Source organism: Myotis davidii, unplaced genomic scaffold (genome assembly GCF_000327345.1).
Source record: "Myotis davidii unplaced genomic scaffold, ASM32734v1 scaffold436, whole genome shotgun sequence".
Classification (NCBI taxonomy): Eukaryota; Metazoa; Chordata; class Mammalia; order Chiroptera; family Vespertilionidae; genus Myotis; species Myotis davidii.
Window position 1 is genome coordinate 1,591,655 of NW_006292604.1, and position 14,646 is coordinate 1,606,300.

The following is a 14,646-nucleotide window of genomic DNA, read 5'->3' on the forward strand; positions in this document are numbered from 1 at the left end:
TGGTGAAATAATTTCACATTTACAAGGGAGTTGCAAAAACAGCCCAGGGAATGCCCGTGTGCCTGAAAGCAGCTCCCAGTGCTGACGTCTGATAGGACAGCCATAGAGCGATTGACATGCGCACCGACTCGCGACGGTCCGTTAACCCAGAGACCTTCTGCGGCTGCTGCTGGCCTTCCCACCAACAGCTTTTTTAAAAAAAAAAAATGTTTGTATTGATTTTTAGAGAGAGAGGGGGGAAGTGAGAGGGAGAGAGAGATAAGAAACATCAATGATGAGAGAGAATTATTGATAGGCTGCCTCCTGCATGCCCCCCACCGGGGATCGAGCCTGCAGCCCAGGCATGTGCCCTTAACTGGAATCGAACTCCGGACCCTTCAGCCCGCAGGCTGATGCTCTATCCAGTGAGCCACACTGGCTAGGGTTTGGGGTTTTTTTTTTATAAGTGTATCAATGTATTGTAACACACAATGACTCGCTTTACATTTTTTTTGATTTTTGTAATTTTTTTTTCTTTTGAGCCTTCAGCTCCTAAATACGTCATTCTGTGTCCTATATACCTGGGTTAAGATCTTGTAAAGGTGATGCCTTCTCCAAGAGCCAATTTTAAGGCTCCACATACCTAGAACTTTTCCTTTTTTTAAGGCTCCACATACCTAGGACTTTTCCTTTTTTTTTTTTCCACCTTGGTTTCTACCTGAGTACATATCCCTGTGGCCACAAAATACATACAGTTTAGTCATGCTTTTAAAATGAGTAAGTTTCTCTTTCAGACTGGCAGTTCACACTAAAAGTGTATTTTGGTTGTGCTCAAGTTAGGCTGTTGCTGTTTGAGACATTATGTGCCCACCCTACATTATAAATAACGTACATTTCGCTCCGAAAGTTTTGGAATCATTTAAGGACAAACAGGAAGAATATGTTCAATGTGACTTTCTTTAATTAATGAAAGTGATAATCCAAAATGTGACTGAAGCCAAGACTTGAAACTCTATTCAGATTATTGGCAAATGTTATGCTGAGGCATTTATTTATATATTTATTTATTTACTGAAGCCCTTTTTGAACTAAAATTACTAAAGACACGAGTTTATTACGACGCTAACCATGAGTACACTAATACGTAGGATAATGTGAAGCGGAATAATTCTACACTAACCGGCTGAGGCATACTTATACAATCAAGACGTTAAACTGGTAACTGAGACTCTAAAGTAGGTTGTTCTTTAGAAGGGGTGAACTTGACAGCCTTCCATATTTTTTCCCAGTCCTGTAAGAATGAGGCACTCTGAAGGAACTGTTAGAAGTAGCACCATATTAGTTAGTGTTTTCCTTGCTGGGAGTTTTCAAGAGAAACGTTATTAGGTTTGGGGCTTGGGGCCGAAGGAGGAAAAGAAAACCAGTTGGTGTCCCAGCTCATGCCCCTCAGTCTAGAGTTGGTCAGTAGGTCCACCCTGGAAGCAGATAGCTTGTGCAATACACGGATGCACATAGCTGTGCTGTCAGCTGAGGGGGGAAAAATGGTCAGGTCACACAGAACATTGGGAATGTTAGGCTTTTCGCACAGAAAGGTGTTTTATGAACTTTTTAAAAAGTCCTTTGAAACACCCTGGTTTCACATAGAAGTTATTACGGCCTGAAAACTACTGTAGACAGTTACTGCAAACTCTAGGCAGTCTTTCTGTTTCATGTACTTTTACCCTCATCTACTTGTCAGGACATTGGTTCACTGGTTGCTCCATCATCCATTCATTTCCACAAGTTTAGAATGTCTCAGGCACTGTAGGCGCATTATTAGAGGTAAAAGAATGTGAGTCTTAGTCTGCCTTTAAGGGTTTCACTGCCCGGTAGGACAGATGAGATCTGCAAAAAGAAATAACTAATGAGATTAAACATCTTTTCCATTAAGATAAAGGTTTATAAATGGCACAAGAGTGTGGGAGGTAAGGGAGTCCCTTTCTGCAAAGGTCATCCTTAAGGGCTCAAGAAGCGTGTTGCTTGATCATGAAGACGGCTTTTCCAGGTTGAGGCTCGCCCAGTGCACTCTGGGTGTGCTGACCTATGTGATTTCCCCATATGTGGGAAACTCAACTGCATAATTTGTAGTACCCCCGGGGCGGGGGGGGGCTCTCCCCTGAAAAAAAGAAAAGAAAAGAAAAAGAAAAAGGAAAAGAAAAAGAAAAAGAAAAAGAAAAAAAAGAAAACAGCTCAGTTGTGATGCAGCCAGGCCCCTCTCTGGCTAGACAGCTTCATTCTGCTCCTTGCTGATCTATTTTCTACTGCACTCGTGGATGTAGGGTGAGAGAAGGGGCGCCTTGCAACATATTTCTGAAGAACCTCAGACCACCAGCATTAGGTGCTCTTAAAACTGCTGTACCAGGTCTCTGACCAGTGGGGTCAGACCACACCTGGGTTCAGCAACCTCAGTACTTGAGTTCTGGCCCAGAAAAGAATTCAGAGCCAAGACCCAAACCCTGAGAAGATAAGATTTACCAGGCAAAGTAGGACACTCAAATAGAAAATTGCAGCCGGTGGCTCAAAGAGCTGCCCTGCAGAGTGGACTAGGGCTCCTTTTAAACCCTGGAGGGGAGTTAACTGCTTTCTTCTTCAAACTTTCCTGTCTCTTGTGTCCTTGCATGGAAGTTAATGGGGCTTTCCTCTAGCCCCCTGGGGCAACCACATGCCTGGGGAGAAGAGATCTGGAGACTCACCTGCATGACCTGAGGCATTACAGGGTGGAGAGGTCTTAGGGTGAGGACTTATTCTTATCTCCAGTACCTGCCATTCTAAGGTGGAGGGAAGTCTTAAGGGCAAGGTCTCGCTCTACCAGTTCTTCTTCGCTAGGTCCGTCCTCCCTGGTGACCTTCTGTAACTAGCCCGTCATCCTTGCTCTGCTGCCTACCACAAAAGCATGCAGGTTCATGAAGCCTCCTGTGGATCTATTAAACAGGATCATTATTGCTGGGCCCCAGGTTCCATATTACTTAACAAAATAACAACCGTAATAAAACTCCAGGTTATTTGTACGTGCCCCGAAGTTTAGACATGTGGCAAGAGAGGCCTTCAAGGCGCTAAAAGCTATTCTCTTCAGAGAGTCTTGGTAGGGTAGGGGCAATAAGTCCCAACACTTGACCCCATTCCAGGATCAGCTCCTTCCTAGCTTATGCCCCTTGGCAATCAGATGAGTACAGCCCCTTTGGAGTCAGCAAATGCTAGGCTATTAGAATTTAAAGGGGACATTGTTTTGCTACCTTTTCTCTTAAAAGGACAGCAGCCCCCATAAAGAAGCACCAGTTGCCACAGTTACTGTCCCAGATGAAAGGCAGTCAGGAGTCATCTGGGGGCTTCTATATGCTGTCCTCCAGGTGCCCTCTCCCCAGATAATGGAGCATTGGCGGAATTACTCTTCTCCACCACTGGTATGTGTTACTTTTTTCTTAGTACAATTTTAAAAGCAAATACCAGCTCATTTGAGGAGACAGCTTTATTTAGTATGTTCCTTAATTGTGAGCAGACTGCTTAGGAGAAGGAAGAAATGGGAAAGCTTGTAATTATCTAGCTTCTACAGAAATGAATTGCCTTCCATGTGGGAGAACTAAGGTATATTTTCCTGTAACATTCAATGGGAGGAGTTTGAATGCAGTACTGTTGAACACAGTACACTTAAATGGCGAAATATTACCTGGTATCTCATGACTAATTGTGGCAGCAATTGACAAAATAGAGTAATTGACTTAAAAAGTGGCTGGATTTTGGGGAAACGACTTCAACTTTCAATTGGTGAAAGGAAGGAGAGGAGACCTCAAGGTGCCTGAAGGTGACAGGCGTGTGAGCAGTGCTGTTACCCCCACTCCTCCTTCCCAAAGGCACTTCGTACTGGACAGTTTGAGGAAACTGGGAGAGGGTTCTGAGAAAGTGTTAAGATCCTCCGAGCTTGGGCCTAATACAATTCAAGAGATTCTGGAGGAAGAATATTGACCTGAACAAAAGCAGGCTTTTAGAAGAGGAAGGCATTGGTGTGTTTATGGGCGTGAAACCAGACAACCAGTGGGTCTGGGCTGCCTGTCACTACTGGAGCCAGTGAAGCAGCGAAAGGATTGAATCATATAGTATGAGCATTTATTCCAGTAGTGCCAGCAGTATGGGAGAGGAGTAGGTCCTTCGTAAACATTTGTTTTGTCCCTTCCCCCCATAAGTCATCTGCTTATAAGGGATACAAGAACCAAGATTACATGGGGAAGTAGGCAAAAGGAATAAGAATGGGCAAGCAAAATGGTCATACTGGCCTGGGGCAGCAGGCAATGCGGGGCTCAGTTGGGACTTCATTGCTTGGGTAACAAACAAGTTGTTAATCTTTCCATAATAATACGTAGTTTTTTGTTTTGTTTTTGTTTTTATAGTAAAAGGTAGAGATTTATTGAGAAACAAGCACAGACTCCCACAGGGGGAGGGAGAAAATCCTGATAGGTAGTTCTTGAATGAGAATGGACTGCATTCCAAGTTTGATTATAGGTACAACTCCACAGCCAGGTTAGAATGTGCTTTAATTTAGAACAACAATCAAGGTTAACAGAGCATGGTTAATATTTCTTATAACTATATTTAGTCCCCAATATTCTATTTCTGCCCCTAACAATGGAAGTGGATCAGTGTAGCTGTACAGCTTTTGGAATGACTAGGTAGATAAATGGAGTATTATGTAGGTTTCTGTGATGTCTACTGAAAGAGAAGTGCATGGGGCAGTTATATTCTGGTTTCTTGGAAAAAGGAGGGAGGGAGGCCTTTGCTGTAAACAGTCACTACTCTAATTAGAATGTTTAGGTCCTTGATAACCACTTGAATAAATAGAAATTCGATAGATGACATCCATAGGTTTCGGCTCCATAGTAGAACCATCTACTTTAACAAAAAACAGTTAAAATATTATGGATTTATTTTTAGAATAGGGGAAATCTGACTTTCCAAGGAAGGAGTAAGACCTCCATTTAAATCTTAGCTGGCTGCTCTCTTGTCTCTACTACAATGGTCTCAAAGCAACACTTGAGAACACACCAGCCACTGTGAATTCATTGAGAGGGAGATGGGCAGGAGTGCCCAGGGGAAAGAAAGCTAAAGAAAATTATTACCATAAGCTTTGACTGTTTCTGTAGAGCCCTTTTTTTCTCCTTCCACTATCAAAAAAATGGATGAGCCCCACTGGGATCTTCTGAGTTTTCATGTCTGCCAGTGGGGCCTGAGCATGTGATGACTAGCCCCATGGACAGCACTTACTGACAACCCAGATGAGGAGCCAGGGAGGACATTTGTTTTACTAAATGCTTAGACACCTGCTAGAAGTTTCTTACTAATGAACTTTCTTAGTTTCATGAGAAGTCCATTGAAGTGAGTGCCTAGAAGTTACCAGCAGCCAATTACAATAAAGAAATTGATACCCCCCCACTGCTAAACTTGACTGGCTTAAAAAAAAAAAAAAAAAGAAATTGGTAAAGAATTATTGCAGTAGCCCCTAGCTGGTTTGGCTCAGTGGATAGAGTGGCCTGAGGAATGAAGGGTCCTGGATTCAATTCTGGTCAAGGACACGTGCCTGGGTTTCAGGCTCGATCCCCAGTAGGGAGTGTGCAGGAGGCAGCCAGTCACTGGTTCTCTCTCATCATTGATGTTTCTATCTCTCCCTTCCTCTCTGAAAATCAATAAAAATTAAAAAAAACAAACTATTGTGGTAGATGTCTGGGAAGCGCCCTAGGCTTGTCACAGTGTGCAGATATGCTTGTGACTCACCATGCCTCATCCTGTGCGGAGTGCGGAGTAAATTGCTTTGTAGATTCTAGTGATACCTTGAATATAATAGCTTTCTGTTTCCTCTCAATGTTTTGCTTTCATGGATGTTAACCATCATGGAGAAAGAAGATGTCATCTTTCAAATTATAGGTCAGATTTTCGAGATTTGGCTGAGATGTACTCTACAGTTAATTTCTATCATGGTTTAAATTTTTTTTAATTTTTATTTATTGATTGAGAGAGAGAGAAAGGGGGAAGGGGGGAGAAACATCAGTTTGTTCCACTTATTTATGCATTTATTGGTTGATTCTTATATGGGCCTTAACCAGGGATCAAACCCTTAACCTTGGTGTTTTGGGATAACACTCTAACCAACTGAGCTACCCGGCCAGGGCCTAAATAAAAAGTTTTTTATGTCACAAAAGTAACACTTGCTCATTACCAAAAACTCAGAACTTTAAATGTCTTTGTGAGTATGTATTGATTATCTTCATAAGCTTACGGATTTTTCTTATTTTTGTTCCAAAGTTCCATCAGAATCAATGTCTATTATGTGAGATTTTCTTTTTAAAAAATGTATTTTTCTGCCCTAACCGGTTTGGCTCAGCGGATAGAGTATCAGCCTGCAGACTCAAGGGGCCCAGGTTCGATTCCAGTCAAGGGCATGTATCTTGGTTACGGGCACATCCCCAGTAGGGGGCGTGCAAGAGGCATCTGATCGATGTTTCTCTCTCATCGATGTTTCTAACTATCCCTTTCCCCTCCTCTCTATAAAAAAATCAATGAAATATATTTAAAAATGTATTTTTATTGATTTCAGAGAGAAAGAAAGGGAGAGAGATAGAAACATCAATGATGAGAGAAACTCATTGATCCGCTGCGTCCTGCACACCCCCTACTGGGGATCGAGCCCTCAACCTGGGCATGTGCCCTTGTCTGGAATCAGATCTGAGACCATTCAGTCTGCAGGCCAACGCTCTATCCACTGAGCCAAACCGGGGCCTAACCAGGAATTGAACCAGCAACCTCTGGGTGCATGGATCTACGCTCAACCTCCAAGCCACACCAAATGTCATTCCCTCTGTTTTTTTAATCCTCACCCAAGGATATTTTTCCATTGATTTTTAGGGAGAGTGGGAGAGGAAAGACAGAAATATCGACGTGAGAGACACACATTGATTGGTTGCCTCCTGCACAAGCCCTGACCAGGGCCTAGGCCGGGTAGGAAACTGCAACCGAGGTATATGCCCTTGACCGGAATCGAACCCGGGACCCTTTGGTCCGCAGGCGGACGTTCTATCCACTGAGCCAAACCAGCTAGGGCCCAGCTGTCATTCTTGAATGAGCTGTTCTAACAGTTGCCCCCCAGCTTCTCCCACCCTTTGCCTGTGTTGACTCAGCATAGAGTTTCTAGAAGCTTCCTTTGGAAAAACCATATTAAATTTATCTTTGGTAACTAGGCAATATTCGAGGCTTTGTAGGCCATGCCTCTCTGTTACCACCACTCAGGCCTGCCATTGCAGTGTGGGAGCAGCCACAGGTAACACCGGCTTTATTATGGACACTGAGATTTTAGTTTCATACCATTTTCACATGGCATGAAATATTGTGACATTCCTTTTAGCTTTCATATTTCCATTTACACCTGTAAAAGTGGACCATTTCCCTGAGTGTCTCAGGAATGTTAGTGGTGGGCATCATGCCCTAACACAGACCCGAGGCTCGAGTGGACAGCCATTGTCCCACAGCAGCCTGTGGTTTCTTCTGCCCCTGACACTGCAGGGCAGTGTCATCATGCTAGAAAAGCCAGCTGACGGCAGCACCAGCTATAAACATTCAATCGAGGCCATTTTTTGGAGGCATTTCTTCTTCCGGAGTAATACTTTCTAGATGAATCTGGCAGGACTGGAGGTACAGCTCAGCCCCACCTGGAAAGCACTTTAGACTTCTTGTCTTTCTGTGACTGCTGCCTAGCAAAGAAAGGTCGTTGGGATTGTCGCTGTGGTAGGTGCTTGTATTTTTAGAGACATTAGGCCGCGAGTCCTGACCTTCACTTGATATCTCTAGCAGTGCCACGCGGGGTGTTATGCTGCTCTGTACACTTTGTGCCGTGCCAGTGGGTGTGCTGTGATGGCAGTGACGTCCACAGGAGGCGGTGGAATTCGACCTGTTTACTCCTGTGTGTGCCCCTGGCCAGGCTCCATCCCAGTCGTCCTAACTCAGAACCAGCAGAGATGCAGGTGAGCGGTCCAAGGTGCAGGGAGCCTTCTCCAGCGCCAGGCCCTTCACTGGTTATGCAACCTGGAGAAAACTGTGCAGTCTCTGAACCCTAGGCGCATACCTGTGAAATGGTGAGTCAGGACCAGCTCGGCTGGGTTGCTGGGGAGAGGAATGAAAATGCCTAGAAGTAGAATGGTACATGGCAGGCTGTCTGATGATAGCCGCCTTTTCCTGAGCCCCAGAATGTGAGCTGCACTGAATGGGACAGAATGGCTAACATTTTAGCTGACATTTAGGATGTGCTGGGCATAGCTCATTTACCTGGATCCTCACCGCAGCCCAGTGAAGTAGGCTGCACTGAACCCAGGTGAAGGAACTGAGGCACAGAGAGGTACATCAGTTGTTCAGGGAATGCTGTTAGTGAAGCGAGGCAGCCTAACGAGTCATGTGTTCGGATGTTTTGCCTCTGAAATGCAACCCAAGCATGTCAAACTGGAAGACTAACACAGGCCAAATAAACGAGGCATGTGGCCCATGGGCCGAGAGTTTGACATGCTTGCTATAGCCTGATCTTACTGAGAAAAGCTGACGCTCGAGCCACCGGGCTTTCGCCCATAGCATGCTCCGTTGCTGAGGGCTCCAGGCAGGCCTGCCCATCGCCCACCAGGGTGCAGTAGCAGACATTTGAAGACTGGGCACTGACTAAAATACTGTATCTGACCCTTCCCAGAAAAGTCTCTTCCTAGGTTGGCCCTTAGAATCCAGTCTCTAGGAGCCAGCCAGAAATTAATGTCTTACAGCAGTGATGGCGAACCTTTTGAGCTCGGCGTGTCAGCATTTTGAAAACCCCTAACTTAACTCTGGTGCCCTGTCACATATAGAAATTTTTTGATATCTGCAACCATAGTAAAACAAAGATGTATATTTTTGATATTTATTTTATATATTTAAATGCCATTTAACAAAGAAAAATCAACCAAAAAATGAGTTTGCGTGTCACCTCTGACACACGTGTCATAGGTTCGCCATCACTGTCTTACAGCCTCACACTCAGTCGTAAAATAAAGCCTGGCTGGGTAAGCAAGGTGGACAGTCTCTGCCCTCGTGGAGCTTACAGTCTAATGAGCCAAGGACAGGAATTGTAGTTCACATGTCAAGAGTGATTTAAGAGAAGCAGGCCAGGTGTAAGAGGGGAGACCTGGGCTTGGTCCTTATGGCTGTGCAGGCAGAGCGACTAGGAATCTGTTGATTTCTGCAATCAGCTTTAAGAAAAGGAACCACATACCCAGTATCCAGGCTGTTTCATGCCAGTGGGTATCTTGCGAGTGTTCTCACTGGTGGTGAAGGTGGCCGCATTTACTCAGGAACCTCTATGCCCTTGCTGCGGTGGTTCAGCGCCTTCCTGTGACGTCTGTCGTTTACAGTTCGTGTGAACTTGACTGGCCGAGGTTTCCTTGGGGCCGAGGTTGGGCAGCTCCGCGGCTTCCCAGGTGTGTACCCAGATAACCTTGACTTTTGTTGAATTTTTGGTTTTTAACTCGCGGCTTTGCCTAGCTCCCGTGTCAAGAGGCTAAGCTACAACTTAAGGGTGAGCAATGATTCACGGACTGAATGGTTTGGGCAGGCTCGAGAAAAGCAATGGCTAGGCAACTGCAGAACATCGTGTGGACAGATGTCCCTCCGCGGCGAGTTCTGGGTGCGGCCAGGGCTCCCTGGAGGGGGCCCAGTCGGTTTGGGTGTCAGCGGGCGGGGTTCTTTCTCATCCGGCACGCTAATCGCCAAACCCTGGTCGCTTCCAAACTCTGATGGCCGGCACTCGGACCTGGTGTTGGGGTCTGCTTTTGCGCCAGACACAGTGATTGGCAATACGGAGAGTAACGTGTATTCTAAATCATCTCTGGCAAGTCTTTAAAGACTATTATAAGGGTAAGGAGAGTTCCTTTTCTATTCTTATAAAGTGAAGTAGCAGTGAGTTAATAATGCATCCAGTTCTCAATGTATAGGGAAATGTGCTTATGGAATTAGGCAGTGGCAAAGGATGGGAGTGGTATTGCTACATGAACAGCTCCGCATAAGCAATAAAGCTATCCTGACCTGTTGCCTGTATAAGTTATATAATGTATATCATAGAGCATGATGGCTGATACTTCTTCTCCTGAAGTGTCTCAAGGCGGGGGCTGGGCGGGGGGGGATTGGGGGCAAAAAAACCCACAAAAAAAACAGATAAGTTATGAGGTCTAATAGAAAATACCCACATCCAAACACACACAAAATTGGAACTAGAAGCTAGCATGAGTGCCAGATTTCAGCAGAGGTTTTATCAAGATTTTGTATTTTTCAATATCTTAATTTTACCACTCGATGAATTATTTGTGCTATCTCACCTCAGGCTTTTGATGGTGAGCTATTCTGAATCTTTTTTGAAGCCCCAAATAGCAACCCCTATTAAGGCATAAAAACTTCAGTAGAATGGCTTGAAATATTGCATTTGGACATGTGTTTATGTGTGAAACAATTTTTTTTAATGGTTGATACTCCTAAAAAAAATGTTAATGTTATCTTTAAGAACAGGTGAGAGACAATCAGTTGTCACCAACATCATTCTTAGGATTGGAGAGGGGGAGAAAGGTCCCTCATAATCTTCAGCTTTCTTTTCAAGTTTAAGTAAATGGCCTTACTACATTGCGGTTCCTAAGTGGGCCTAAGTCCTGGTGTGCTGTGTTAAAGGTGTAAAAATAGTATGTGAAGTCTTTATAGTGTTCACTTTAGTTACTCATTTTCTAGCTTGGGAATTAATTCATTTGTCAAAGTCTGCATTCCCTCTTAAAGATCCCTGCACCTCCTGGTTTACATCAGAAATGCATTTGAGATCCACCATGTTGCATGGATGAATCCTGCAAGTTAACAGCTTGTTTCTTTGTATCACTGCATACTATTGCATTGTATTGGTGTACCACCGTCGTTTATCCATTTGCACAGTGAAGGGCATCGTGGTTGCTTTAAATTTTGGCAATTATGAACAAAACTGCCTATAAACGTCTGCGTGAACCTAATTTTTCAGTTCACTATGTAAATACTTAGGTGCATGAGTTCTAGGCCATATATTAAACCAATGCTTAGATTAGTAAAAAACTGCCAAGTTGTCTTCCATCGTGGCTGTGCATGGGAAGCAGTGCACAGGAGTTTGTGGAGGGTTGGTATTATTTATTTAAATGTTTGATAGACTGGCCAGTGAAGCCACCACAGCCTGGGCTTTTCTTTGTGGGAAGATTTGAACTTAATTCCATATCCTTGCTGCCCTAGTTGAACTAGTGCCACAGAGCGGAGGGGGAGGGGGGGCAGAATGCCTCAGAGGAGCGCCGTTCTGACCTGAAGCTCCCAGCCTTGAGGAATAAGCTTCCCAGTTTGTTGCATGCCTGTGGTCCATACCCAGGGCATGGAAGCAGCTGATTTTGACAGCTCTGTCCAGGTTTATGGTTGCCTTTGGGGGCGAGGATTTGTCAGCATCCTTAGGACATCCTGCCAGAGTCCTGCTTTGTGGCGTTCTCCTCCCACATCACCCGTCAGCCAACGAACAGGGTAGAATAATATCCCAGAATGCTCTTGCCTCCATCTCCAGCCACATCTCTCCCCTTTGGGGTCAAATTTTCCGTAAAATACTTCTGTCTGCGCTATTTCCTCATCTCCCCACAACTCCACCAAATCCCGGAAGTTGGCTGGTGTTAAGTCACTGGCGATTTCCATGTTGCCAAATCCAAGTCTGTTCTCAGTCTTTGTTTTCTTTGCACCGTCCAGTAGCGCCTGACACAGGAGATGACCAACTCATGGATAAACCCTGTTTTGTCTCCAGGAAGATCAGACTTCCCTTGCTCTTCTCCTCCTCTGGCCAGGCCGTTTTTGCAGACTTCTACCGCATCTTCCCCAGCCTGCCCCAGAGCTCAATGCTCTGACCGGTTTTTCTCTAAACTCACTTTAGTGTCCTGTCCACTCACATCTCCCAGACGTTTGTTAGCAGTTTGCATGTCTCTCCGGATCATCAGTCATAGCTAATTGCCAAACTTGTTTTCCGCAAACTCACCGCATCCTCCCAACAGGTGCTATTGGCGACTCTGTCCCTCTAGTTGTCCGGCAGCAGCTTTGGAGGCCTTTTGACGACTCCTCTCATGGACCACGTCCAGGTCACCAACAAAAGTCGCTGTTGCCAGTTGAGATTTACTCAGAACCCCACCACTTTGACTATTACCACTCGTCCAAGCTACCAGTGTCTCTTGCCTGGATTATAACTGTCCTCTAAGAGGCTTCCTCTGTCTGCCCTTGTTTCCTGACACTGTAGTGTATTTTCAACACATGGACCAGTGAGGCTTTTCATGTAAATCAGATCCTCTCTCCTGCCTAGAATTCTCCACAGTTTCCCGTCTCAGAGAAAGTCCTTAGGATGGCCGATAAGGCCCTTCATCTGCTCCCGTCCTCACTGACCTCATCTTCTGGTCACTCTACGTCACTGCAAGTTGCCTTGCCAAGCATGCTCCTTTCTCGGGGCTTTCGCATTTGCTATTCCTCTGCCCAAAGTGCTCTTATGCTGGATCTACGTAAGACTTACTGATGTCCTCACCACCTCGAGTCTTGGCTCACATTTTACCTTTCAGGGAGGCCTCACTGAGCATCCTGTGTAAGTTAGCAGCTCCCCGCTCACTAACATTCCATTTGCCCTTTCTCTGTTTCTCCCCATAGCACTTCGACCATATGACAAACGGTCATCTCGTCTTCCCCCCCTACAACAGAAGCTCCAGGAGGACAGAACGTTTAGCTTGGTTACTGATACATCTCCAGTGGGCTAGTGTCTGGTGTCCTGTGTGTGTGTGTGTGTAACAACCTGTAAAACCCTTCTTAGCTCGAGGACTGCACAGAAATACTCTGGCTGTAGTTTGCCAGCCCCTGCTCTAGTAGTTCCCTCAAGAAGGTCTCCTAGAGTCAGTATTGGTTTTGCTGGATAGAAAATTCTTGAGTCACATATGGATTAGCCATATATTCGTTTTCTTATAAGTTACTTGCTGGTTTTGCCTATATGCCCAAGGGACTTTTCTCTTTTTCTTTACAGTCCAGTTGGTGGTTACTCTGGGTTAATATTCTCAGGTATGTGGCATGTTATTTCAATATGTAGTTTCAAGTGTTGCTTTTTTTTGGCATTTTTTTTCTTTTTTTTCTCAGAGTGACAAAAACCAAGCTTTATGCATTGATGATTGAAAAAGTCCATGATACATTTTTAACCTGACTTTTTCTTATTCATTTTTTCCAGTTTCATTGAGGTATAATTAATAAATAAAAATTACATATATTTAAGGTGTACCATGTGATGTTTTGCTATGTGTATACATTGTGAAATGAATACCTCAATCATGCTAATTAACATCTGTCCTCTCACATCGTTTTGTGTGTGTGGTGAGCACTTAAGATTTATTGTTCAAGATTTTGAGCAAATGAAACAGTTTTATTAACTATAGTCACAATATTATATATTAGAACTCCACAACTTAATTCATCCTGCATGTTTGAAACTGATTTGTAGTTCTTAGTGTTTTGTTTCATTTCATGCATTGGATTTCTTGCTGCTACAACTCCTGTTATTCATGTGTGTTTTGGATCTTCTTTGCCTAAAATAAGCACATATTTGCCACTATCTCTCCGATGCTTTATCTCATTTCTGGGTTTTCCCATTCTGACGCAGGCCAGTTACCATTTTCTTAATGACCTTCGACTCATTTTGCAATAGGATACCGTTTTGATCTGCTTTCTGGGTACATCTTTCTGGCAAGCTTTCCTTGTCTGGACAGATGTTATGCTGTACCATATTCTTTTTATCTGAGGTTTTTTCTAAGTTTCTCAGAAGGAAGTGTAATTCAGGGAAGTTTTTCTGGCTTCATATAACTCCGCAAACCATGAACTCCTCCTATTGGGCACTTATCCTCTTTTTCACATACTTGCTTTTTATTAACCACCCCAAAACTCAGCTTGCAAAGATATGATGCCATCAAAATGATGTAGAATCATTCTGTTGTAACTGAGCTACATTGAGCTGGTAGTTCCTCTGACAGATGTCAGGCATTGCTGTTTGCTTCACATTGAAAGCACTCTACTGTGCCCTGTGAGTTTGCTGTGGCCGGTGTGACACTTGGACCTACAGTTGAGGTGATGCTGATCTGACCACATTTAGTAGGACTCTTAACTGCTTTAAAAAACGTGGAGGTACAGAAGAAAGTTTTTCAGTTTTTCTGCCAGCCAAGAAGAAAAGTTCTTCCTTTGGACCCATGTACTCAGGCAAGCAGATTGATTAAAAAGAACATTCAAATCCGTTTGAAAACGGGTGTGTATGTGCCCATCTGTGCATGTGCACGTGTGTGAGAAAGAAGTCTTGCTTGCTGATGCATGTACACTTAAATGTATGCTGGGAAAAGTAGGGTGTTTCTTTGCTTTAATATAGTTTTATTGGGGGGGGGGAGGAATTACTTTTGAGTTGATGAAAAGGAATGAGAGCGCATGCTTTATTGACCTTGATATTTAAAAGACATTTGGTGCTAAGTATTTGAATTTGCTTTTGTGATCTGTCACCGTGAATATGACTGACAGCTAGTTTCAGATTCAGTCCATCAG

At 44.2% G+C, this 14,646-nt stretch overlaps 1 protein-coding gene across 1 annotated transcript in view; it reads left to right on the top strand.

Moving 5' to 3' along the window:
* Positions 1-14,646, top strand: part of NOCT (nocturnin) — a 101,953-nt gene that overhangs the window by 83,107 nt on the left and 4,200 nt on the right. Inside the window, exons 3-4 of the mRNA XM_015565530.1 lie at positions 8,024-8,129; positions 13,097-13,131. Of these exons, the coding sequence (XP_015421016.1) occupies positions 8,024-8,129; positions 13,097-13,131 (141 nt within the window). The remainder of the gene's footprint in view (positions 1-8,023; positions 8,130-13,096; positions 13,132-14,646) is intronic.